Here is a 24,795-nt window from a genome sequence, read left to right on the forward strand (position 1 = left end):
CAACGGAGGTCGAGGCGGCGGGCGCGTCGCATAACAAACAAATCCAACAAGCAGCACCCACCGTTTTTTGTTTTTTTTTTGACTGCGGGATAATTATGCATGTCGAACGCTACGCGAACTCCCGCGCATCCAGTTCAGACAACGCAAGAAGCAACCTCGAACCGATCTGTTACGCAATCACCGAGTCAACCAAGTAACCGGTTGTTCTCCAAAACCGTGACAGAGCTCGAGACCATTCACTGACGTAAAAGGATCCGCGCATCGCTTCCATGATTCCCGTAGAGAAAGGTAATTCGCAGCAAGTGTTTTCTTTACAAAAAAAAAAAAAAAAAACATAGCCAACGCCATCTGTTGTATGCGCCGGAATTGCACGAAACTCGCACAGCAAGTCGTTAAGAACAGTCTCGACTTAAGGCTAGCTCGTTTCGCTCCCAAGTGCGGGCGTATTACTGCGGTTATTTTTACAGTATATCTTGACGGTCGCTCAACAATAACGTAACTTTACACAAAGAAAACGAGACGCGATTACAGAAACTGTGAAATTAAATAACTATTACAAGAGCAATAACAATAACAACAACAATGGTAACAACAGGTAACATCGGACGAAGCATGATGTGTGTACAAGAAACGAAACGACTTGCAGCGCACGTTAAGACTCCAGGAACTGAGAGCGCTTCACGCTGCGTGGCACCGTGTTATGAGTTCACCACCACACACAGCAATGCGTCGCATCAAGAGGACTTGTGTACGTGAGCTTCCAACGAAAAAAAAAATAACCTGACGTAACGTTGACGCACCATCGTAGAACAGTAAGACTTAACTCGGCTACCCGTTATATGGGTAGCCCAGCTCTGTATCTGCTGACCATAAAGGCTAAACCGCGGTCAGTCCAAAATCGTCGTGTCAGCAGTTGCACTGCGTTCAGTTTTCACCTCCACAATGAGGGTTATAGGCAATTGTGGAACCCATGGACATGGAAATCGAGTTTAAATGGCCAGGCGTCCAATGGTGCTCTTTGCCCTCGATTTTTCTTTTCACAATTGTTCAAAAAGGCATGTGTATAGCTTGCCTGCGACGAAACTTTCAGAACCATTCACCAGTTACAAAAAAGCCGTACTAAGTGCGGCCATGAGAATTGGTGATTCGTGTTTTTAAGAGTGCAGAAACTAGATGCGGACATTGCATGTTCCTTTAAGACTGCTACTTTAGTCATTTTGGTGTAAAGAATGGGTCACAATGCTGCATAATTAAACACTCTAAAGTATTATTACAGTAAATACATTTAAACTTGCCACCTTGCGCACGAGCTACTGTTCAATCCTTTTTCTATTTGTTTTTTCATGTCAACATATTTGTCTAGACAAAGCAACATGTAACCCGTAATGTTCCAATCATTGGGGCAATCTCTCTTCATAAAACATTATTCTTTCACAGCACGCTGGCAATGCCAGCTTGGAAGAAAGCGAAACTTTGTAAGCAATAAGTGCGAAGATGTATCCAAGTCACTTTCTCAAAATAGTAACAACTGCTACAAGAACAAAAAGTTATGCTTTTTATATTGCGTTACTAACAGTTCGAAATTGTCTAGGGAGCTAAATTTCTCTTCAGCTCATAGCGCAGTCCCCTTGAAATCTCAATTATTTTGTTCTTTAGCAAGCGAACGAAGTCATCTGTCGACACCGCACATGTTTACGTAATTTCGGCTTCAAGAAAAATAGTTTACGACCTTGTTCTCGGCTCTAGATAAACAAATGCTGCATAGCACTGACATCAATTGACCTATAAATTGTATATACCAGTTAATACTCTCACACGCCATGGCCATTATAGTTAAGAGCAAAGGCTGTCAACTACGTGTAGCAAATTACTCAGCTTTCGTACATATCGGAAACAAAATCATGCATAGGCTATCGTAGCAGATGAGGTAATGTAAAACTTTCACTCGAAGTAAATATTTCACACAACAAGGACTTCGACAACCGGGAGGGTGAAATTCAAGCCTCCCGGAGTTGAAAACAATTCAGCCCTGGAGTCTGGCTGCACATAGACCGCCTGAAGCGTTCGTCACAATGCCGATAATACCCTCAAAGAAGATGACAAGACAACAAGACAACAACTGACGGCCCCATGACTAACTGGAGCACAATGCCTCTCAGACGTCTCTTAACAACCCTTGCGAAAATAAGAGAAAAAAGAAGTAAACGGACAGGCTACTATACGATAACGCCATTAGACATCCGATTGAGAGACAGTCCAAAGACGCAACTAGTGGCTCCGCAAGTAAAATCCCGGTATATATAAGGTCTCTGTACTACGAAGTAAAGCTGCCACACTGAAAACCTCCATTCCTGGAAGACAGACACTACTAACATTTCTGTAAAAGCCTAGGCATTCACTATGTGCATCTTCATGGAGCATGTCTTCACGGATTCCGCTCAAACACGTATACAGCCTTAACACGATGCATATCGCGTGTTGTCGAATGATTCACTCGAACGAGGGCGCATTGATGGACGTGTTAACCTCCTCATTTTGGCACAACCGACGTGCGATCACACGGGGTCGCCCTAAGACACCTCTGGCTTATGCATACACGGTAAACAAAATCGCACTTCTTCTCCGTGTTTATAACTCGCACCCTGCAGAAAGGGTACGTCCGTACCTCAATGCACTCTTTCAGGAGGGTGTGAGCTTAGCCACGGAACTGCAGCTGTAATTATATTTACAGTGCGTGCAAGCTTTGAAAGTACCGGCGGAGCGTGTCCTGGACGCGAAACCCAGTTTTCGCACAGCGCATTAAACAAATGGGTTATAACATGATTTCCTTTTTTACCCAAACATTGATAATAAACTGAGAAGAACGAAGACAACGTGGGCAACATCAAAATGTTCCTTCCGACATGCTCGTCCTTTGTACGCAATAAAATAGTTTCAGCTATAAGAGAGAGCCGGCAGCAAGTCATGTCTTTATGCTTGTTCATTGCTGTGGCAAAACAACGGCAAGAAGGTAGCACACTTTCGGCTGCTTAACAGTGGAGTGGTATGTAGAACGAACTGACATATACTCCGCGCATAAGAGAAGCAAACTAATAATATATTTTAGCACTCTACCAACTAATGCGGCTTCGAGAATCTGGCCAGCCCGGGCAGGTGACACTAGGGGTAATTGTTAAAGTGCTTCTAACTATTCAGTGAAGTTAAATGAAACTATTTTAGGTCTTTAACTATTCAGCACTTATAACGGCACTAAAAACGCACGACCTTTTTTTCTTTTGCGAGTGACCAGAGCAAGCAAAGATAGCACATACTGTAAAATATAAAAGCGAAGCTAATATGGTTCATTATACTGAAAAAAAAAAAATACTCCGTTAACTACAAACCAGTGTCTGTCACCGTGCGAAATAATCGAGCAATTGTTAGGTAACGCTTAATATACCTATGGCCTCCAAGGTAGCGGTAAGTACAAGGCTAGCACATATGATGGACCCGATTCCATGCTTCTGTATCTTTTTTTTTTCTGGATGCGTGTGCCTTCTCGAGGTTCGCATCGACCAAGCATGATTCCTTCTATTTCTCATCCTAATCAGCAACAGATGCCAGGTTTTTCGTTGGATAGTTCAGTCTTCATACTGCTGTATTCTTCAATAACTTTTAAATGATGCCCATGAAACTTCTTTGTCTAAACTCTCTGTCGAGCTTGCAGAGAAAGAGAAAAAATACTTGATGAACGATTTTGAAACTCTTTCCAAAGCCGTTAAGCGCTCCACAGCTGTGTGAAAAATATCAAACATTCCAGAAATAAAACTTATTTCAAATTGGACAGCTGCGAACACGTCGGTGCGACAGCAAGTGTTTGAAGCCATATATGTCGGCCGTCCCACTCTCAAAGAACTCCATGAAAGCCAACGAAAACATCCTGTCCTAAAATGAATCGCCTTCCGAAAGAAACCATTGAGCAAAAATAAATGAGAAATTATAGAAGTAGTACCTTCGAGAGCGAATAGCTTGCGCGCATTCGGACTGCCGTTTTCTAAAAAGAAAAGATTGTTTGAAAACTGCGAAAGCTTAGTTCATGGTAACTGCAGTTGCATGCACGTCGCCTCTTCCTTAGCTGACGCTGTAAATAAAAATAAATTGCGAGATTGACAAAGTCCATAATTCACCAGCCTTATACAAGGGTACAGCCTTGTCATAACCACAACAACAATAATAATCTTAACCACGAAATCGGAAGCAACGTGCGCGAACTTTCCGAAATAGCCGGCTTTTTCTGTACGTTACAAATCTCGCCAAATCAGAGGCAAATACTACTCTGATTTTATCGTAGGTACTTGAAAAAAAAAAAAAAAAAAAAAAAAAGAAGAAAACATTTTTCCAAGAAAAGCCGCAATCGATCTCTGGCGTTGTTTGGCAGAAACAGTACGACAGAACGACGCACATTTCTTGGCGCATTTGCCGGAAAAAAGATCCTATTTTCGAATTTATAATTATTTCTCGGTCTACACAACGTAACAGAACACGAACGGCTACAATAAACTCTCGTTTTCAACTAGAGCGACCACCAGCGGCCTGAGTGTAACCTCTTGCTCCCAGATCACGGCCATAGTTGGCCTGGAAGCCTTCACCTGTAGCTATCACTCAGCAAAACTTTGATTCATCTGCTTTAGGTTCAACAGGATAAGCTCTTACAGGTTAACCAGGAAACTTCGTGCTCTACATAACGTTCCTATCGGCACTTTGCACACAATACGCTGCAGTATAGTTCGTGGTGCTGCGAGCTGACTGAAGTGCTCGCACAAGAAAGACCTCTCGGTGCGCCACCTATGCTTTCCAGAAGGGTATGTGTGATCACTAAACGCACTCTCTACACGTATACTACAATCGATGCTGGCTGCAAGGTAGCCAGCGGTCGCTGTTGTGTGTGTGTGTCTTCTTCGGGTGTGAATGACATGTCCTCTGTGTGTGTTTGCGTGTCTGCGTAGATGCAGGGGCGGCGGACCAGATGCAGTTTTGGCGGAGGAGGAACAAGCAGCGGCTGCGGCGAGGACACCGAGCGGGCGAGAGTTCACTTTTGCAGCATGAACAGCCGTCCACCACCCAAGGCAAGGAGACAGAGCAGTACCGAAGGGAAACCCTCGGGTCCCAGGATCGTCGCCGACGACGGGAAGCTCTTGAACACGCGCCGGCCGTTGAGCGGGAACGTGGGCCGGAAGTTGTCCACCAGTGGAGGGGAGCTTTCATCACTTCCGGTGCGGAGGAGCCGGAACTGCTGGAGCTGTGTGTTGTCGGCCGGTCGGCAAATGAAAAAAAGAGAAGAATGCGGACGCGCATTATTACTAGATGCTCAGTCGAAACCTGCTGAATTGAGCGTATATATATGAACTCCACCTGCTCGTGTTCATAGCAGAGAAAACGAACGAGTTGGGCCCTACAGACCGCTGTAGGGCCGAGCCTCATAAACCGGTCAGGCGATCAAAGGACGAAACTATGTAGCCCTTGCGCGCAAATAGTACATCTGATTGGTTCCTACAGCTTTTCCAGCGCGCACCGGTGACAGTGGTCTATAATGAGAGAAATGTTTTTTTCACGAGCAATTTTGCGATGTCAGCCACTGCGTAGAAAACGACAGCTTTAGCTTTCAATGCTCTACATGGTTCCACAGAGAAAGAGAAAGAAATCATATCTAGGAAAACCACGGAAAGGCAGAAACAGTTTCGCTCGCTTTGTTGTTTTCCGTTCTGAAATGCGCTCTGAAACACGTCTGAAGCACGTGCATTCCGCGGCTGAATGGCGCAAATGGAAGGCATTCTGCCTCTAGGGGTTGGGATATAGTGCCGCAGTGTAAGGTCGTGTTTCTCTATTTGTAGCTGTACTCTGTGCATTGGACAATAGATTATTTTGCTAAATAAGGAGCACAAATGTTTAGCGAATATAGAACAGCGATTGATTGATTGATTGATTGATACTGCCACTCAGTAAGCGGTATTAAAAGCGGCCAGACAGTCTCTAGCCCCTTATTCAACAACCTCCTGTATTCATTCCACTATTGTGACCAAGTTTGCACGGGTCATTTACGGCCTGCCTGCATGCCTTTGTGTGAGAAAAGAATCCAAGAGAATCGATGGCGATAATTTTTCGTCATCTTGAATTTGCCTCAATCATGTAGGTATATATTACAACGACACAATAAAAAACGCAGTCTGGCTACCTATTGCGTCCTTTTAAAGCGCATCCGGACAGACGCAACAAGGGAAACACGCATAAAACCAAAAGAAATGGAGCATAAAGTGATAGTCGCAGTTATATTTTTTTTTGGATTCCACCTATAGTTTGCACCTAGTTGTACCTAGGTTGCATCTAGTTATATACTATACAGCGGCTGACAAAAATAAGTTAAAGCAACTAAAGGAACAATTGTTTGATGAAAAATGAGGGACCTAATATCCAACTCGACCTTCGCCTGTGGAACGTACCTGCTCTTCGCTGATGGGCACCGTTGTGGTCATAACGGTAAAAGTGACGGCTTCCGAGCACGGGGGCGTGGTCAGGGAGCCCAGATAGCGGAAGTACTGACGCGTCACTCTAGGCAAGAAGCGGCTCAGTACAATCGGTTGTTGCAGGCTGGAACCCTTGTGATCGCTCATCCTCACGTTTTTCAGAGCGTCCACGACCACGCTCAGGTCCTCGTTGGGTGACGGGCTCACCTACGAGCATGGGCGAGCCGGAAATTTATATCACTATACACCGACTACATCGATCATCTGAATAAGCTCCCATCTATTGAGGAGCGTTTCATTAGTGTTGTATTCTGTAAAATATCAATGGTTCTAAACAACAGTGCTAATTTCTTATCGAAAAAAGTTGTATGATGCAATAACCCCGCAAAAGGTTTATCCCACGTCATAGACATATCATAGACAGTCACTGCCAAATATTCCGTATGATATTTTTATGACATTATATGATAAATGTTTGTATGAGCTGTTATTGAATTATACGACTTTTTTTCAGTAGGAAATTCTCTAGCAGCGGTGAAGGAGCATAAACTGCAGTTGTATCGGTTTCCTGTGTTGCTGTTTGCAGAGGCTATACAGCTTGGATAGCTGTTCAGACTACAGACGTGTAGGCATGCATACAACAAATGGGTGGAGCTCAAGCTGTGGTTGTCACGACACAGTCAAGAGCACGAAACCGAAGGCGTCGCCCAAATACGTTTACTACACTACACAAAAGTAAAGCGGCACGCAAGGAAGCATTTACTGCGCTTATATCCCCTGCAAAATGTCCACGTAACACGTCGCATTAAAGTATCTATCTGACAAAAAAGATATTGTAGAGGTTCAATCATCCTTAGTTCCACGAGCGCGAGCGGTCGGCCGCAGCCGCACTCTCTGCTGCTGCTTCAACCTTGGCTCGAGTAAAATCTGGTTCAATCTGTTCTCCTTTCCTTAGCACCTCTCATGTTCTTTTGCACCTCAACCCTTCGAAGTGTCCGTCAATTTAGCGGGCGAAGTGTAGGTGACACGGAAGCACGAGGGACGAATTTGGCGCAATAGACGAAACAACTTTATAAACAGTAACAAGAAAAGAATGCAAAAAGGTAATCACAAAGAGAGAGAGAGAGGCGACGTGCACTTCAATGCAAGAATTTGTGCAGACGTATTGTACAATACGTCTGCACAAATTCTTGCCTAACCTAAACGCAGCATTGCATAACACTTGAACTCGCCGCTGGTTGATCGCGCCTTTCTCTAAAGCCGGGGCCTGCCAGCTACCGGTGTCGGAGCCTCATCCAGAACTGACAGTCGCTGCGCGGCATGCTATCAAATAACCATGCTCGAATTTTTTAGAAGGGGGAGAGGGCGCTGACAGTCTGCGAAAACGCCGAAGATCTCTAGAAGACATGCTCCTCCTCACCGGTCTGTCGGCGTGTACCAAAGAGGTGATGAAATAACTGAAGGTTTTTTGTATACCCTCCATCATGGAGGAAGGAAAGCTTTCCTTCCTCCATGCCCTCTATAGTGTGCACGCGAACTTTCCAGAACTCGCGTCCAGCGCACGATGGTCTCGCTGCGTTCGCAATAAGAGAGGAGGGCAGGAGCCTGCAGTGGGACGCAAGCTTGGGCGATATGCCTTCTCGCCTATTTCGGACGGCTCTCGGGTCTTCCATGTAGTCTGTCGCCGTACGGCTTGGCGCCCATGTCGACGGGGGTGGGGAGGCGCGACTCCGCAGTGGGGGCGTCACGGCATTTCCTTCTGAAGCTTCTCGATCGACCTTTGCATTTGAGCCGCTTGCTCCGACGGGCGCGCCGAAACAGTTTTCAAAGGGACCACCACGGCGTTACAGCTCGCTTCCGCGCTTGGTAAGCCTCTCGTCAACGGGCTAGTCTGACTTCTCGTTCGATGGTCTCGGCAGCCTGTTTGGCACGACTGCGGTCTCTGTCCTTAGCGAGAGTGGTTTCCTCTACACCCCGCGCCGCCTCTTTTTTCACGCCACCTGGTGGATTCGTCCGACACTACACTCACGGACCTCGACCGCACTCAACGGGATGTAGCATGTGTATGGCGTATTTATCTAGGTTAAATGAATGAGAAGTGCAGATGAAACTTCATGAAAACCACGATATTCACTGCGAAAGTGTGTTGAAGTTGAAACTGGATACCGACGACAATGATTGCTGCATACCGCGAGAGTTCAAGTTCAAATGTTCGGAGCCAGACGACCTTCAGGTTTGGAATGAGAGAAATAGTGCTTTTGCTCTACAACTGAGCACTATAAAGACACCGCAGTGAAAATTCAAAACGCCGGCGCCGGGTTTACCAAGTGCCTTCGTTGACTCACCTCGAAGTAGATGGCAACGACTGCGAGTCCATCTTTGTACTTCATAGCTTCAGAAGCGCTGCCATACTTGGCATTGAAGTGCACCAAATGAAGCTGCAATAAAAGTTTACCAGACACACCGCACTTCAGACAGGCAGAACGAGAGATGTCAACTTTCACTGACAGAATACAAGAGGCACACGCGGATAGTGTTTGCCCTAATTACGGAGTAGTTGGAAAGATAAGGTTTCCAAGATGCAATGACGCTCCATGACAAGAAAGAAAGCGCAGAAAAAATACAACACAGGACAGAAGAGGAGTGCATGCCAGTAGCTTTGACTAGCAAAATAATTATTATATATTACAACGAAACAAATATGATCGCACCTAACAGTTTATGACATCAGTGAGCGCCATAACTTACGTAATGACCATGTCCTAAATGTCCTAAATGTACTCTATGCATTTTCTTTTCCACAGTCTTTTCCTGTCACATATATACTGCCCAACTCGCCGTTTTGATCGCGTTGGCAATACAATGCATACCACCACGAAAGAGCCGCAGTAGTTCTGAAGCCTCTGCCACCTTTCAGGTGGCAAGGGCCAGCTTCCACTGCTGACAGATGGCAAAATGGAGAGAGAATCTAAATTTAAATCTTGTAGGGGAGCAAAAAAAAAAATAAAAAAAAAACAACGACAGATTTGTATATAACAAAAAGACTAAGAAATGAAAAAAAAAAAAAAATTAGCATCGATCAAATTCATCATGTCACCCCTAAATATAAGAAAAATGATGATGCTTAGGGTGAATAGGCAAATAAATAAACATTTCACAGTGATGATTTTCTGCGCATTGTCATTCATCGCACTTTGCACACACCATAAGTACATTGCCGACACGTTCCTTGTCGCGTGAATCATTGTCATCGCCTACGAATTTTTATTTTACCAACAGACAACCGTGAAAATGGCGAACCGGGTATACGAATGCAGCAATACCTGCTCTTTTTTTTTTCGGTTTAATATGCCATTTGCTGCCATAACTACTAAATAAAGTAAAAAAAAAAAATAAAGTACTTGCACTACAGTTAAGCGAATGGATAATTTCCTGGATAATCCCTCTAACTCTCAATCCTAAACCACAGTGGGAAAAAGGGGCGTAAATGCAGCAGTTTAATTCGAAAAACGGTTAAATATAACGAGGACTATAATTTGTCTGTGAGGAGGAAGTGTTCGTCTTTTAATGAACTAAGCTTTGATGCAACGAAATAACTCCCTAAGCACTCTTATTCGAGGAATTAGTAATGTGGCACCACTGTCTAATCTTTACTTCTCAGTTCAGTTAAGTCGTTCAGTCGTGTCCGACTCATGAAATAAAAAATGACGCGGTAGTGTTACTTCTATCCTTTATCTTAAGTTCGCTCATTTTTTTTTTTTTTTTTTTTTTTGTAGCAAAAGTAGGACATACACTCTAAAACGGAATAAGCCCATAAAGGAGTAAAAAGGAGGTCACAAGTCCTGTAGCGCAGTTTCTTGTAGGTCCAGGGCATTCTCTCAAAACTCTGAGGTATATTTTCACCCCTAAATGTATGGAATACTATACTATTGCCAAAGAAAGCACATTGCCCATCTCAAATCATATTTATTTCATGCAATTAGCGATAGAAGGAGACTTTTAACGGCTGCGCCAGACATTTTATGGTTAGCAATCGGAAGACATTGAAACCTCGGTTCAAATCTTGTTAATTTCGATAGATTCGCATGTTTCGTGGTAATATAAACTTCCCTTGCCGATCATACGTATTCTGCATTTCTAGAGATGAAAATCTACCCCATAGCTTGAATGGAATACTGAGGCATAACAAGATAGTGCACTAGAGAACATATGCTACAATTTTTTACTCCCTTAAGGGATTATTCGTGTTTAAAGGGCATTGTGCATGAAACTGGGAAGTGCTTGTATGGGAGAAAACCCGCGACAGAGCTTCTCTCACGAACCTCCAATGGGAACTGGAATCCTTGGATAGTGTGCTCCGAGCCCCTGCTCGAGTTGGCGCCCCAGTGGAAGTGGAACTGGGCGAACTGGAACCTTCCTGGAAGGTTGGCGCCCTCGATGTACCGGTTGGGATCCTCTGACGCCGACACTTGCACTGTGAGGACGCGGAATAAAGACCTTAGAAGGATCTATCCCCGCTTCGCTTTGCATCATGTCATAAAATGTATAGAAGCATATACAGTCATCAGAATTGAACAGCAGCTCACTTCAAAAATATTGCCAGGCAACGGAAATGGTCAGCCTACCCAGCCAAAAAAAAAAAAAAAAAAAAAAAAAAAAAAACGAGAAAATTTTCTTGTGTGTGAGAAAAAAGAAAACTGTAGTTGATAACTATGGTCAGTGGTACGCTGCATGTGTATCACTCCGCTCAATAGCAAACAGAATCAGCTTTTTATTTTTGACGATACCAAACAAGACAAGGGCACCGAAATTCTTGCGCTTTTAATTTGCTCTGTCGGTTATCTTGTTATTTAAGTAATCAGAAAAGCCCTAACAGCGGGCTATTTTCTATCGCGGAAGAATTGTGTGTGTTTCAGTTACTGCAGATTTAAATTGTATCCGACCATTGCCCTCAAAGACCCTTTAAACCATACAGGCACGCAGCAGATAGCATGTCGAAGGGTTATAGAAAAAGGACTGTCGGACCTAAGCCTGCAAACGCTCCTGGGAACAACTACATTTCAGGTGCTCGTTTTAATTAACGCTTACAAACAAAACTTCTCCTCGGATCACAACCGTACAGTGAAGGTCGTTTGATAAGCACGCAGTGTGGTAAACATATACCTGGATGTAAAAACTGCTTGTAATTTAATAGAAGGCTGAAATTAGCCAATAACCTACCCGTGTGGCCATTGTTCGTGATGGACGGGCTGTCAAGCTCCCGGTCGTAGCCACTGAAGGTGATCTCCGTGAGCGCTGGGTCGAACTCGGCGTAGCGTTCGTCCAGGTCGATAGGTGACTGATGCTTTAGGCCACACTGGTTCATGTTGGGGCTGGTGTCCACGTTGTCCCAATTGAACGGCCCTGTGTGACAAACTTGACTTGTAGCGAGAATTTCAGTATCTCAGGTGGGGTTGCTCGAGCGAACAAGCCAACCTTTACTAGGCGCCCCAGCTATATGCAATCAAATTAAAAAAAAGAAGAAGAAGAGCTGTGTCCTAACACCGTAAAACCAACTAAGCCATTCAAAACTTCTTAATAGAAACAAAACGTCTACCTGGCTAATATGCTTTGAAGTTTTAATCTGTACATATAAATCTTACTATTCTCCTACTGCGTGCGTTAGTATTTACTCTTATATATTTTGGTTTATCATATTTGCATTTCCTTTTCTATTCCCTATCTTTTATTTTCTATTTTTTATTTTTCCGATGTAGTTATACATCTCAAAATCTAATATCTCTGCACCCCAATTCTTGGCCGATCCCCCTGTGTGGGTATGTGCCATCACATTAGAGGACAACAACAACAACAACAACAACAACAACAACAACAACAACTGCGAGTTGTTGGGAATCACCCGGTCTAGCGTGCAGTATTTTTTCCTCTCACCGAAGTTGATTAAGTAGTAAATGCTATTTACATAACTTTTTAATTATTGGCGTTTGATACAAGAAGTAAGTACAAAAATTTTAGATTGTCTCTAAAAACGGCTAGGTACGTGTATTTTGCTCCCTATAAGAAGCATCCAGGAACTTTGACGATAACGCGGAAGCTTTATTATTATTACTTTATTATTATTATTATTATTATTATTATTATTATTATTATTATTATTATTATTATTATTATTATTATTATTATTGACGCATGTAGAAGACGACGCAAAAGATGGCATCTGGGACGACAAGCGCGAGCCTGGAAGTGAAAGAAGCTTGAACGCAAGACTTGTTCTGGTCTACCATTCAAACCATCTATCGCTAGGTCCTCCTTGGTGTTCTACCGAGACGTGACACTGGTGGAACGCGCTGGGGTATGCATAGGACTCCTTCCGGCAGTCCACAGCGGATCCCAAACGTCGACACGCCTGTCCATCGTGCTAGCCGCCGCCTTCTAGGCCTAGCGCCGGAGTACAGTCACCTACCGAACGACTCCTCTAACGCCCAAGTTCCTCAGACCTCCCAAGCCATGGCACATACCAACCCTACGCCGGTGACTCTACAGAACACCAAGGTGCCAGAGTGCTTTCGCGGGGAAGCGTTTGAAGATGTGGAGGACTGGCTCGACCAGTTTGAGCGAGTGGCCAAGATAAACCAGTGGAGCGCAGACCAGAAGCTTTGTAATGTTTATTTTGCCCTTCAGGATAATGCTAGAACGTGGTTTGAAAACCACGAGGCCAGCTTATCCACATGGGATGACTTCCGCTGCCAGCTGGTCGACACTTTCGCGAGAACTGACCGACGGGACAATGCGCTGCGCCTGCTTGAAGTGCGCATCCAGAAGCCAAATGAGAGCGTGGCTATGTTTGCGGAAGACATGGCTCGCCTTTTTCGCCGTGCCGACCCTGATATGAGTGAGCCAAGGAAGCTACGGCATCTCATGCATGGTGTAAAAGAACAGGTGTTTGCCGGCTTGGTACGCAACCCACCTAAAACGGTGAGAGAGTTCGTTAAGGACGCTACTGCTATAGAGCGAGCCCTACAAGACCGGTGCCGCCAGTACAACCGACCCGTTAACTGTGCTTCGACGACTGCGGCGGCGCTGAATGCAACCGATAGGACCGCTCTTCGAGACCTCATTAGAGAAATTGTCCTTGAGGAGCTCCAGCGAATTACGGCTACGAAGGCTCAGTCATCACAGGCCCTCGTGGAAACCGTCAGGAATGAAATTCGGTATGCCTTATCACCGTCTGCACCATGTAACCAGTCTCACCCCGTCGACAACGCGGCAGCTATTTCGGAGCCATACCACGCTCCACAACCGGTCAGCTTCACGGCCGACGTTCCTGCACCTTACCAGGAGCAGCAACATGAGAGCTATGCCGCAGTCCTTCGTCGCCCGCCTCCAGACTACGCCCCATCGAGCTCATCGAGCCGTCAGGAGACGCGACTCTTCCATGGACCTCAGTGGGCGCCTTCCAGGCGCTTTCAACCACGCCGAACTGACAGGTGGCGCAGTTATGATAACCGGCCACTCTGTTTCTACTGCGGACAACCTGGCCACGTGTATCGGTACTGCCGCTACCGCGAAGAGGGGCAAGCCTTTCCGCCTGCTTCTGCTCGCCAACACTTCAATGCCGACACTGCCCAAATCGAGGACAACCCACCGGTCAGCAGGGAAAACAAGTCCCGGGGCTTCCGCCGCCGCTCCTCCCCATCACCACAGCGTTATCCTTCGCCAATGCGCCGTAGCATTGCTGACGCTAGCGGACAGCGGTCCCCGAGCCCTCACCGGGGAAACTAACAGCCGCAACCTCGCGAGGGGAGGTTGCAACCAGTCGAAAAATGCCAAACCCCTCACCACCGCCGCAACCGCCGACAACCTGTGCTTCTGACGCCGCTGTTAACATTAACATTGACATCGCCGCACTACCGCCGAAAATGCCGCCTACATTACCGCCGAAAATGCCGCACCAGATGAGCAGCCCCGACGACGAAGCTGACAGCGCCGACCTTGCTGCACTTCCGCCGCAAATGCCGAAAAAGACGAACAACCTGGATGAAATTGTTAGTGCTGACCTCGCCGTTTCTATTGACGGGCTGGAGGTACATGCTCTAGTGGATACCGGAGCGGATTTTTCAATTATTAGCCAGAAACTGGCTGATACGCTGCGTAAAGTAAGAACTGAATGGACTGGGCCAGTAATTAGAAGTGCTGGGGGTCAGCTACTGGCACCGACAGGGAAGTGCACTGCCCGGATAGCAATAGGAAACGCGGTGTTTGTCGGCAGTTTCGTTATTCTCCCTGACTGTTGCAAAGACCTCATCTTGGGCATGGACTTTCTGCGCCTTCATGGGGCTGTAATCAGCATTCGAGATAGCGTCGTTGCCTTCACCAAGAATCATGGAGACCTTGGTTATGCGGAAGTACCACTGATGCCCTTACGCGTCGCCAAGGAGACGGTGACATTACCTCCGCGATCATGCTCTCTTGTTCAAGTGAAGTGCGACGTGGCGCACACCGGCGATGGAATCGCCGAAAGGGCAGTCACCCTGGTACTAAGCCGAGGTGTTTCTATAGCTCGGGGGCTAGTCAACTTGACCGATGGACAGACCGAAGTGCTGCTGACAAACTTCAGCGACGAGCGTCAGCAAATTCCGAAAGGCACAACTGTGGCCTTTTTCGACAGCATCCTAAATGCGCAGCACTGCTTCTCACTGCAACAGGAAGAGCCAATGTGCAAGACGCCCGTAACCATCGTCGATGTGAGTCCAAATTTGTCTTCTTCAGAACGGGACCGCCTTTTGGATCTCATAGATCAATTTCGAGACTGCTTTGCTTCCGAATCACGGGTCGGCCAAACGCCCTTGACAAAACATCGAATCATTACGGATGACTCGATTCGCCCAATTCGACAAAATCCTTACCGTGTGGCTCCGAAAGAACGCGAAGCCATTCAGCGCCAGGTGGCCGAAATGCTTAGAGACGACGTTATCCAGCCGTCACAGAGCCCCTGGGCTTCCCCCGTGGTGCTTGTTAAAAAGAAGGACGGCAGCTTACGATTTTGCATAGACTACCGCAAACTCAACCAAGTGACTAAAAAAGACGTGTACCCTCTTCCTCGCATCGACGATTCCCTTGATCGCCTACGAAATGCACGTTACTTCTCATCAATGGACTTGAAAAGTGGATATTGGCAGATAGAAGTAGATGAGAGGGATCGGGAGAAGACAGCATTCGTCACTCCCGACGGATTGTATGAGTTCAAGGTGCTTCCGTTCGGTTTGTGCTCTGCACCAGCAACATTTCAGAGGCTGATGGACACTGTGCTCTCGGGACTTAAGTGGCAAACATGCCTGGTGTATCTTGACGACGTGATTGTGTTTTCGGCCACATTTGAAGAGCATCTACGCCGTTTGCTAGCTGTGTTTCAGGCCATACGATCTGCAGGCCTCACCCTAAAGCCCGAGAAGTGCCACTTCGGTTACGAGGAGCTGCAGTTCTTAGGCCACGTCGTCAGCCAAGAAGGTGTGAGGCCTGATCCTGAAAAGCTATCCGCAGTCGCCAAGTTCCCAACACCTACGGACAAAAAGACATTACGGCGCTTCCTGGGTCTTTGCGCCTATTATCGTCGGTTTATTGCTGGCTTCTCACGAATTGCCTGGCCATTAACTTCGTTGACGCGTGACAACGCTGTCTTTAGCTGGGGTGAAGAACAGCAACAAGCTTTTAATGAGCTGCGGAGGCGTTTACAGACACCGCCTGTTCTGGCACACTTTGATGACGACGCCCCTACACTGCTTCATACGGATGCCAGCAACGTGGGCTTAGGTGCTGTGCTGGTGCAGCGCCAGGATGGTGTGGAAAAAGTAATTGCTTACGCCAGCAGGACCCTATCTAAAGCGGAAGGGAACTACTCGACAACCGAAAAAGAATGCCTTGCAGTGGTATGGGCGGTTATGAAGTTCCGCCCTTATTTGTACGCTCGCCCCTTTGAAGTCGTTAGCGACCATCACTCTCTCTGTTGGCTGACGAACCTAAAGGACCCTTCAGGGAGACTCGCGCGTTGGAGCCTTCGATTACAAGAATTTGACATGGCCATTATTTACAAATCTGGAAGGAAGCACACGGATGCTGATTGCCTTTCACGAGCGCCGGTCGAGCCTTCCACTATGACCGATGAAGGCACTGCGTTTTTAGGTGTCATAGATGACGCAACGCTTTCCCAACAGCAACGGGAGGACCAGCAATTGCTCCCTCTTATTGATTTCTTGGAAAAGCGAACTACGGTTGTGCCTAAGACTTTCGCCCGAGTAATGCCTTCGTTCTTTATTCGCAACAACGTACTTTACAAGAAGAACTTCCGCCCTGGGGGAAACAGTCATTTACTCGTCGTCCCATCAGCTCTCCGCAGTGAAGTTTTGCAAGCGTGTCACGACGAGCCAACCGCCGGTCACCTGGGCTACACCCGCACTTTGGCTAGAGTACAGCATGGATACTACTGGCCGAAACTGCCGGCGACAGTGAAACACTATGTACGTACGTGCATAGACTGCCAGCGCCGTAAATCACCTCCTGTAAAACCAGCTGGCCTACTCCACCCTCTTCAAGTGCCAACGACACCTTTTAAACAAATCGGCATGGACCTCCTGGGACCATTTCCGACGTCCACAGCCGGGAATAAATGGATAATTGTCGCCACCGATTATCTAACCCGCTACGCGGAGACCAAGGCTCTGCCAAGGGGTACCGCCGCTGAAGCAGCTCGGTTCTTCGTTGAGAACATTGTCCTGAGGCATGGCGCCCCGGCACTCATTATAACAGACCGAGGAACTGCATTTACGGCCGAACTTTTGGAGACCGTTCTCCGCCTCAGTGGCACCAGTCATCGTAAAACTACAGCCTATCACCCCCAAACCAATGGGTTGACGGAACGTCTCAATAAGACCATCGCAGACATGCTTTGCATGTACGTCGACGTGAACCACAAGAATTGGGACGAAATTCTTCCCTACGTCACGTTCGCCTACAATACGGCGCGCCAAGACACCACTCGTATGACACCATTCAGCCTCCTTCACGGGCGACCAGTAACAACTATGCTGGATGCAATGTTGCTCCCAAATGCTGACACCGATGATCTTAATCAGGACGCCGAGGAATTCGCTCAACGTGCAGAGGAAGCTCGACAACTAGCGCGTGTGCGAATCAAAAATCAGCAAGAGCATGATGCACGACGCTACAATCAGAGACACCGACATGTCATGTACAAACCTGGCGACAAAGTGTGGGTCTGGACTCCTATTCGCCGCCGTGGACTCTCCGAAAAATTATTGCGGCGATACTTCGGGCCCTATGTTGTCCAGCGACGTTTAACCGACGTCACTTATGAGGTGGTGCCAGACAAAGTGTCGACATCAAAGCGACGCCAGCAACAAGCAGACGTCGTCCACGTTGTGCGTATGAAGCCGTACAACTCGGACTGACCTCATCGAGACGATGCTTCCTGAGGAGGGGGGCAAATGACGCATGTAGAAGACGACGCAAAAGATGGCATCTGGGACGACAAGCGCGAGCCTGGAAGTGAAAGAAGCTTGAACGCAAGACTTGTTCTGGTCTACCATTCAAACCATCTATCGCTAGGTCCTCCTTGGTGTTCTACCGAGACGTGACATTATTATTATTATTATTATTATTATTATTATTATTATTATTATTATTATTATTATTATTATTATTATTATTATTATTATTATTTTTATTATTATTATTATTATTATTATTATTATTATTATTATTATTATTATTATTATTATTATTATTATTATTATTATTATTATTATTATTATTATTATTATTATTATTGCGCGAGCTTTGGTTTAAGCGCGGTAAAAACAAAACTACCTTAGCCAATGAGTAGTTTGACGGAAACATTTCAGTTAGCTGTTTTTCAATTCTCTCTCTAATTTCTGAATGGATATTTTTGCTCCTCAAGTGCTATCGGGAGCAAATTGGTGTACACGAGTATTTATTGCGTGGCTCACTGCTCTTGCGAAATCCACCGACGTTTTTCTCATGCCAGGGGGCCACGGATCGCATCACACGTTCCGACACGCCTCTAGATAAATGTGGTTACATCCTCGCCTTTCTTGAGAGTAGGCGCTTCCTGAAAGCAGCGCCGCAATGCAGCCTAATCGAAGCGGGAGTGGTATACACCACTTTTTGCTCCCGACAGTACATATTCAAATAACTATAGCAAAGTAGTCTCTACTAATTAATCAATATCAGAGAAAGGAAAAAAATACTGTAAACTAGACCCCGCGAATCTCAGTATCCATCAATCAATTTCACTGGGACTAGAACACGCCGTAACTTTAAAACCTGAGTTACATTTTTATTTGGGAGTCCAGATATATTGCCGATCTAGTCGCGAAAATGCAGCCCATCCAGAAGTGAATACGACAGAACGGAATACGGTATCATAATACGGCAAACGTTTTATGTCACCTGGCGTAATGACAAAGTGTCCTGATTATTAGTTCACTGCTTTCGCCGCGACAAAAACATTCCTTTAGAGTTGTGAGAAATTACGACTGGGGAATACTTCACCAGCTGCTGTCACCAACCAACCGCTGTCACCAACCTGGCACCAACCAAGCATTTCTGGTATCACAAGTTCACATACCAAATGACTACCACAACATTTCCTGTGACATAAAAGACTGCTTTGCGTTTGCACTCTCGACTGACATGTCAGCTTAGGAGAACTTCTTGTTGGGCTAGTTGGTGTCTATTCATTATAAGTTAAAGGCGCCAAAACAACACGCACACACACAAGAAAAGAAGAACGCGACAGAGTGCCTGTCAGATAATGTCTCCATGCTTTTCTTTCCACATCAGAACTTGTTTGGCATGCTGAGGGTATTTTGGCTGAAAATAAAGAAAGGCGAAGCATACAAGGGCAGGACATCTGCGCGCAGAACCTTTTCAGCCAAAAATTTCAGGAAAAAATATATTGATTGAAAGAAGCGTTCTGCTAATATTTCTGAGCTTAGTAACCTCGGGAATTATTGGCGGGACAATAGCGCTTTCGGTAGTATTTGGAAGGAGCATGTTACCATATCATACCTGCATATGCAACAAAAATCCCACAAAGGCACAAAAAATAATATATTTACGTTCGCACGAGAACTTTGGCACCTAATCTGGCTTTTCTTTTAGGGTGGTCCTTTATTACAACTCACTGCCATCAGTAATGAAGTATAGCGCTATACTGAAGAATAAAAACGCCATCAGGGAAGACCGAGGGGAAGAGGGAGTGACGAGGTTAAGGAAAACATCTAGCATAATGACGTAGCAGGGGCTGTAATGATAAACAGGTACAATTGTAGGTCATTGGAAGAGGCCTGCGTTCATGGTATTTGATTATGGTTTGCTTATTTAGGTTACTTAAATATCTTCTCGGCTTCTGATGATGAAAGGCGAAAACAAAAATAACGGGGATGATGACTGTGATGAGATGAACCAATTAATGACATCAACGTTTATTGGAAAGCAAAAAGAAATCGAATTTTAGTTTTAGTGATACGTTGCTCATTAACGTCATAGATAACGAGTTAATTTCTAAGTTTAAAAGTACGGGTCGACTAAAAAAATCCGACACGTTTTTTTTCTTCGTTTTTTAACAATAAAACTCTCCTTCGTATTGAGCAATCAGATGTCGTCGCAAAGGTGGCTCGGTTGTAAGAACAGGCGACTGCTGATTACTACACAAAACCTATTTGCCACACTAGCATAATTTTTCCCCTGACAAGAATTTTCTGACGTCACGCCAAGACCAGGACCTATAGGGCAGTGTACACTAATATATACAGGAGATTTTCTGTCGCGTCTTGCGATAGGGCCGTGCATTAAAATCTGTCCGACTATAGACTTAGCAGGGCGGTCACAGAGCAGGCGTACTTCGATTGAAGTGAAATGGGAAAACCCCCCGAGCGTTGAAATTTCGGCGCACGTTGGGTCAGGTGTTCAAGTAATCAGAGTTAAGGCTCATCCCTCAACAATTTGTGGAGCCCCCGTCCACAGTATACAGTCCAAGGAACTTGATTCGAAACTATACAGCGGAGAGAGAGAGAGAAAAGTTTATTTCAAAAAGAAAAAGAAAAGAGAAAGGAAAAAAGAAAAAAGAGAAAAAAAAAGGGGGGGGGGGCACTGAGTGGAGTCTTCATTTCAAGACCCCAGTGGCCTGGGCTGCCGCTCTTGCCTGAGTTACCAGCCTACGCTGGGTCTCTAGATCATAGCATTGCAGAGTGGCCTCCCACTGCGCCTCCGAATGGTGCATGTTTATGTGTGGAGGTTTGGGGCCTGTGCACCCCCATGTGACGTGGTAGGCGATGGGCTGGTCGTTGCACCAAGGGCATATGTCTGTGTAGTGTTCTGGGAACATTATGTTGTATTGATGTAGGTTGGGGTATGTGTTGGTTTGGAGCTGTCTCCATTCCCGCATTTCTTGTGCATTTAGACCCTTGTGTGGAGGGGGATAAATCCTACGTTGTTCCCGTAGGTACTTAAGTCGCGCGCCGTAAGTCGCTGGGACAGGAATTCTGGTTGTGAGATCGGGATTGGTGGCCGCTCGGTTTGTGTGACCTCGAGCTAGCCTATCCGCGACCTCATTACCTTCCAATCCAGAGTGCCCCGGAACCAAAGTGATCTGATGTTTGAGCTGTGAGGTTGTAGCCAATGGGTTAGTTGTGAAGCGAGCTAATTTTTTAGGTATTCTGCCTGCAAGAAATAGCCGACCCGCCGACAGCGGAGTTCCCCAGCTTATCTGAGCGTCCCCAACTTAGGGGTTGAGGACAAGTGGCCCTTCCTCTTTTGAGAGATTGTGGTCGTCGGCGATGTAAAACAAGGCATGTTACGGGACTCTGAAGCAAGCCCATTGGGTTGTATACTTTTGACGGGGAATGTACGCCTCATGACGTGTTACCTTCTTACGTAAAAACCAACTGACCTAACCTAACAGTTCAAACAAGTTTAGGCGCAGTGTTCAAATGTTTTGCAGTAAAGGAAACCCAGAAGACGAAGGGCCTAATCCGTCTACCCGCATCCCGCACCTCTCGAGGTCGTCGAAGAAGAAAAACGTTTCGAGAGAGGCGCAGCGACCGCCAACGGCCGGTTCCGCCCATACACGGGGCACTTGGCTTACGAGAGCTAGCTGTTTGCGGTGCGCGCGGTGATCACGGGCTGGACGAGCCATCGTAATTTATTTGATCAGCTTGGGGACGGACAAACGAAATGACAGCAGTGGGCTCGCGTGCGAGCGCGTGTGCAACGACGTCGAGCAAAAAAAAAAAAAAAAAAAAAAAAAGTAGTCCGCACACGCTTTAGCCCTTGTTGACTGTTTGAGTGAACCGTGGTGGAACGAATCGCTGTGTCCAACACGACATTGCCTGCGCGTTGAACATGATGTAGCGTGATTGGCGCACGTGGCAGATGGAGAGACTTAATTGGATTGGATTAAATGATTGTCGTGGTTGATTGACATGACCGACCGACTGTGCGTACCGACCTTCCAGGGCTGTATAGCCTCCTAGGTAGCCTATAGCTACACTCTGCATCAAGCCTACTGAATAACTATACTTCCAAGTACACTATATGGCCCATGTGTAGCTCGCCCGTCTGGCACGCAGAGGGCCATGGTTTCGACACCTGGCTGCTGATATTGAACCATTGTATTTTACAGAAATTATAGATATATTCCTATTTTTCAAGTACTTCCTTACAGGAGCCTCGTCACCAGGTTTTACTTCATCTCGAATTATTATTTCCGACTTCGGTCTCCGAGCTCCTGATAGTTAACACGTTAGAATGGTTCCGATGGGCTGCCATTTGGGTTGAGGTCAGCGTCCCCGCTTGCAATTGCGATAAAGTTCATCTCATGGTCACGCGCTCTTCGCGCGGCCTTGAGCAGACTGGACACAATCACGACGAGGTCGTGTTCAGTTCCTGGGAACAGCTCCGCCAGCTGGACGAGCTGGCTGCAGACTTGACTTTGGAATATCTTCTTTACGCCGACGCATGCGTGCGAGAACACAACGGAGGCCTTAGATGACGAAGGTGTCGTCCAACCCTGCGTCGGTGCTCCAGAGCAGTCGGAACACGTGGACGACGTGGAAGGCTCCGAAGCTCCTGTACCCACCCACTCCACGCTAAGTGATGGACGTCGTCGATCTCTTGAAGCACTTTTGGACACGTGAGGGAACCGCGGACGCGTTGAAAGCGGTTGTGGGCTATGAGAGGTGTGCACGCCTACTGCTGAAGAAGTGCACACGGGTTTTTCTTCGCTGGAAATAAATTAGCATTTATCTCCAGAACACTGAGATGTGCCGTTCTGTTTCTTCTTTCGGACTCAAGAAAAATCGATTCGAGCCACCCTCGCGTACACGCTGAAGTGGATTAACGGCAAAGTACAATTCCGCGGCAGTCAGTTGTTACGTGTTGCTGCGTTATTTTAGGTTTCGAAATACCAAAAAACTCATTTCTCCATTTTACGAACTTCCCGATATAACAAAATAATTCTGGTCTGCTCGTCACTTCTTTGAGTCGAGTTTTAACCGAGAACATCAGGGCCCGTATTCCGAGTTTGCGTCGTTATCGAAGTCTCGCTTTCTCATGTGACCTCGAGTCATCTGACCGGGGGAAACGCCGGAATATGATGTTGTCACCTCTTCCGGTTCCGTAGTGGTAACACACGGTTCCGGCGTTTCCCCGAATCAGATGACTCGAGGTCGGGGAAATAGCGACACTTTCGATAACGATGCAAACTCGGAATACGGCCTAATTTGTCCCTGAAGCCTTCGTTTGCCTCTCTAATTGTCGTCAGCGCCATGTGTAGTCAGCTCCATTGCAATAAAACATGTGTGGTTTAATGCTCCAAAGTTATGTCGGCCGCGACAGTTTCCGTAATAAATGGGTCACCGGGTTAGTTTCGACAGCCCGAGGTTCCTTAAGGTGTCTGCATTTCGCCTCCATCAAGGTGCGTCCATCGGGTATGGCTACGCGGTGTCCGGCTCAGTTGCCGACTCTATAGCCACTACAGTACCTAATAAAGAACGAATAGAGATGAAAAAGATTTCTGGCACTCACCAAATTCACCTTTGTAACTCCATTTTGCGTTGCAGGAACCTGCGCAAGGAGAAAAAAAGAAATGACTTTTATCACTCTATCCGATAAACGAAAACGCATCAGCAGTGGGAAGCAAGAAAACTGTGATCAAGTTATGCCAGACAGAGCGCCATTCGTGCACCATACGCAGTTTCCTGCATATCTACCCTACACCCAGCTTAGCAAAATATGTCAACACCATTGCACCAGAGGGGTGAAAGCGCAGTACCCGAGCTCTTGCTCACTGTTAATGATGTCACGCACAATCCGAAGTTGCACGCGCGCGTGCACGTATGCGCAAGAATGAAACGTGAAGCTCGACCGTGATCCCCAGGGCAAATACCTAAATACTTCGAGTTAAAAACGGTAAAATAAAATCGACGGTTGGGCCTTGCCCGCAGGCCAGAGCTCTATGACAGCGAGCGCGTATTCGTCGCAGTAACGAAACAAAAAAAGGAAAGAACAAAGAAATCAAAGAACGAATGGGCAAACGAACGAGCGGATGGAGGAACGAGCAGAGGAGAGAACAAATACACCAACGAGCGATTAAAACACAGATTACTGCGACTGGCACAACGCAGATGCCCACCAGGAACGCACATTTGTCGGTAATTACCCAGGGTGCCCGAAGATGGAGGGGAAGGTGCGTTTCCCGGTCGTCATTCGTGGCGAGTTCCTTACACTACCGAGTGTAAGCAGAGCGTGCAAGGCCGTATACACGAGAGAGACTGAACCGGGAACGTCCAGTTCCAGCTTGGCATTCTGTATGTACTACGTTCCACAAACCCGGCTCTCGGTCGAGTCCAAAATAAACCATCAGCGAACCCGAGATAAGCGTTGCCTCCCAGAACGCAGCCAGAGAAGCATTTATATATACACTGTGCAGCCAGGCCGCCCCGCCTGCAGGAGCGGCGAGCTGTAACGAGCAACTATCAGGGCAGCGATTCGAGCGTTTAGGCCTGCACGTGGTTCCCCCTCCATCCCGAAATAGTTCGAACTCCAGATTTCGGCCGTCGCCAGGATGTGCTTTTCAGACTGGGACGACCTGACGGTCTCCTCGTTCCAGTAGGACACAAAAGCATTTCGTGTCACTATTTGTATAGTGCTCCCTTAAGAAAAGAATTATTTGTAATGCAAATTCAAGTTGAAAAGA

The 24,795-nt window shown here is 46.5% G+C and overlaps 1 protein-coding gene across 2 annotated transcripts in view; it reads right to left on the reverse strand.

Moving 5' to 3' along the window:
- Positions 1 to 24,795, reverse strand: part of LOC146196938 (carbonic anhydrase 7-like) — a 110,640-nt gene that overhangs the window by 13,795 nt on the left and 72,050 nt on the right. For both annotated transcript variants that reach the window (XM_084598659.1, XM_084598658.1), the window contains exons 2-7: positions 23,625 to 23,663; positions 11,721 to 11,903; positions 10,823 to 10,974; positions 8,846 to 8,938; positions 6,477 to 6,707; positions 5,126 to 5,278 (exon numbers count right to left, since the gene is read on the reverse strand). In XM_084598659.1, the coding sequence (XP_084454785.1) occupies positions 5,126 to 5,278; positions 6,477 to 6,707; positions 8,846 to 8,938; positions 10,823 to 10,974; positions 11,721 to 11,903; positions 23,625 to 23,663 (851 nt within the window). The remainder of the gene's footprint in view (positions 1 to 5,125; positions 5,279 to 6,476; positions 6,708 to 8,845; positions 8,939 to 10,822; positions 10,975 to 11,720; positions 11,904 to 23,624; positions 23,664 to 24,795) is intronic.

Source organism: Amblyomma maculatum, chromosome 3 (assembly GCF_055883805.1).
Source record: "Amblyomma maculatum isolate TAMU_Amacu chromosome 3, ASM5588380v1, whole genome shotgun sequence".
Lineage (NCBI taxonomy): Eukaryota > Metazoa > Arthropoda > Arachnida > Ixodida > Ixodidae > Amblyomma > Amblyomma maculatum.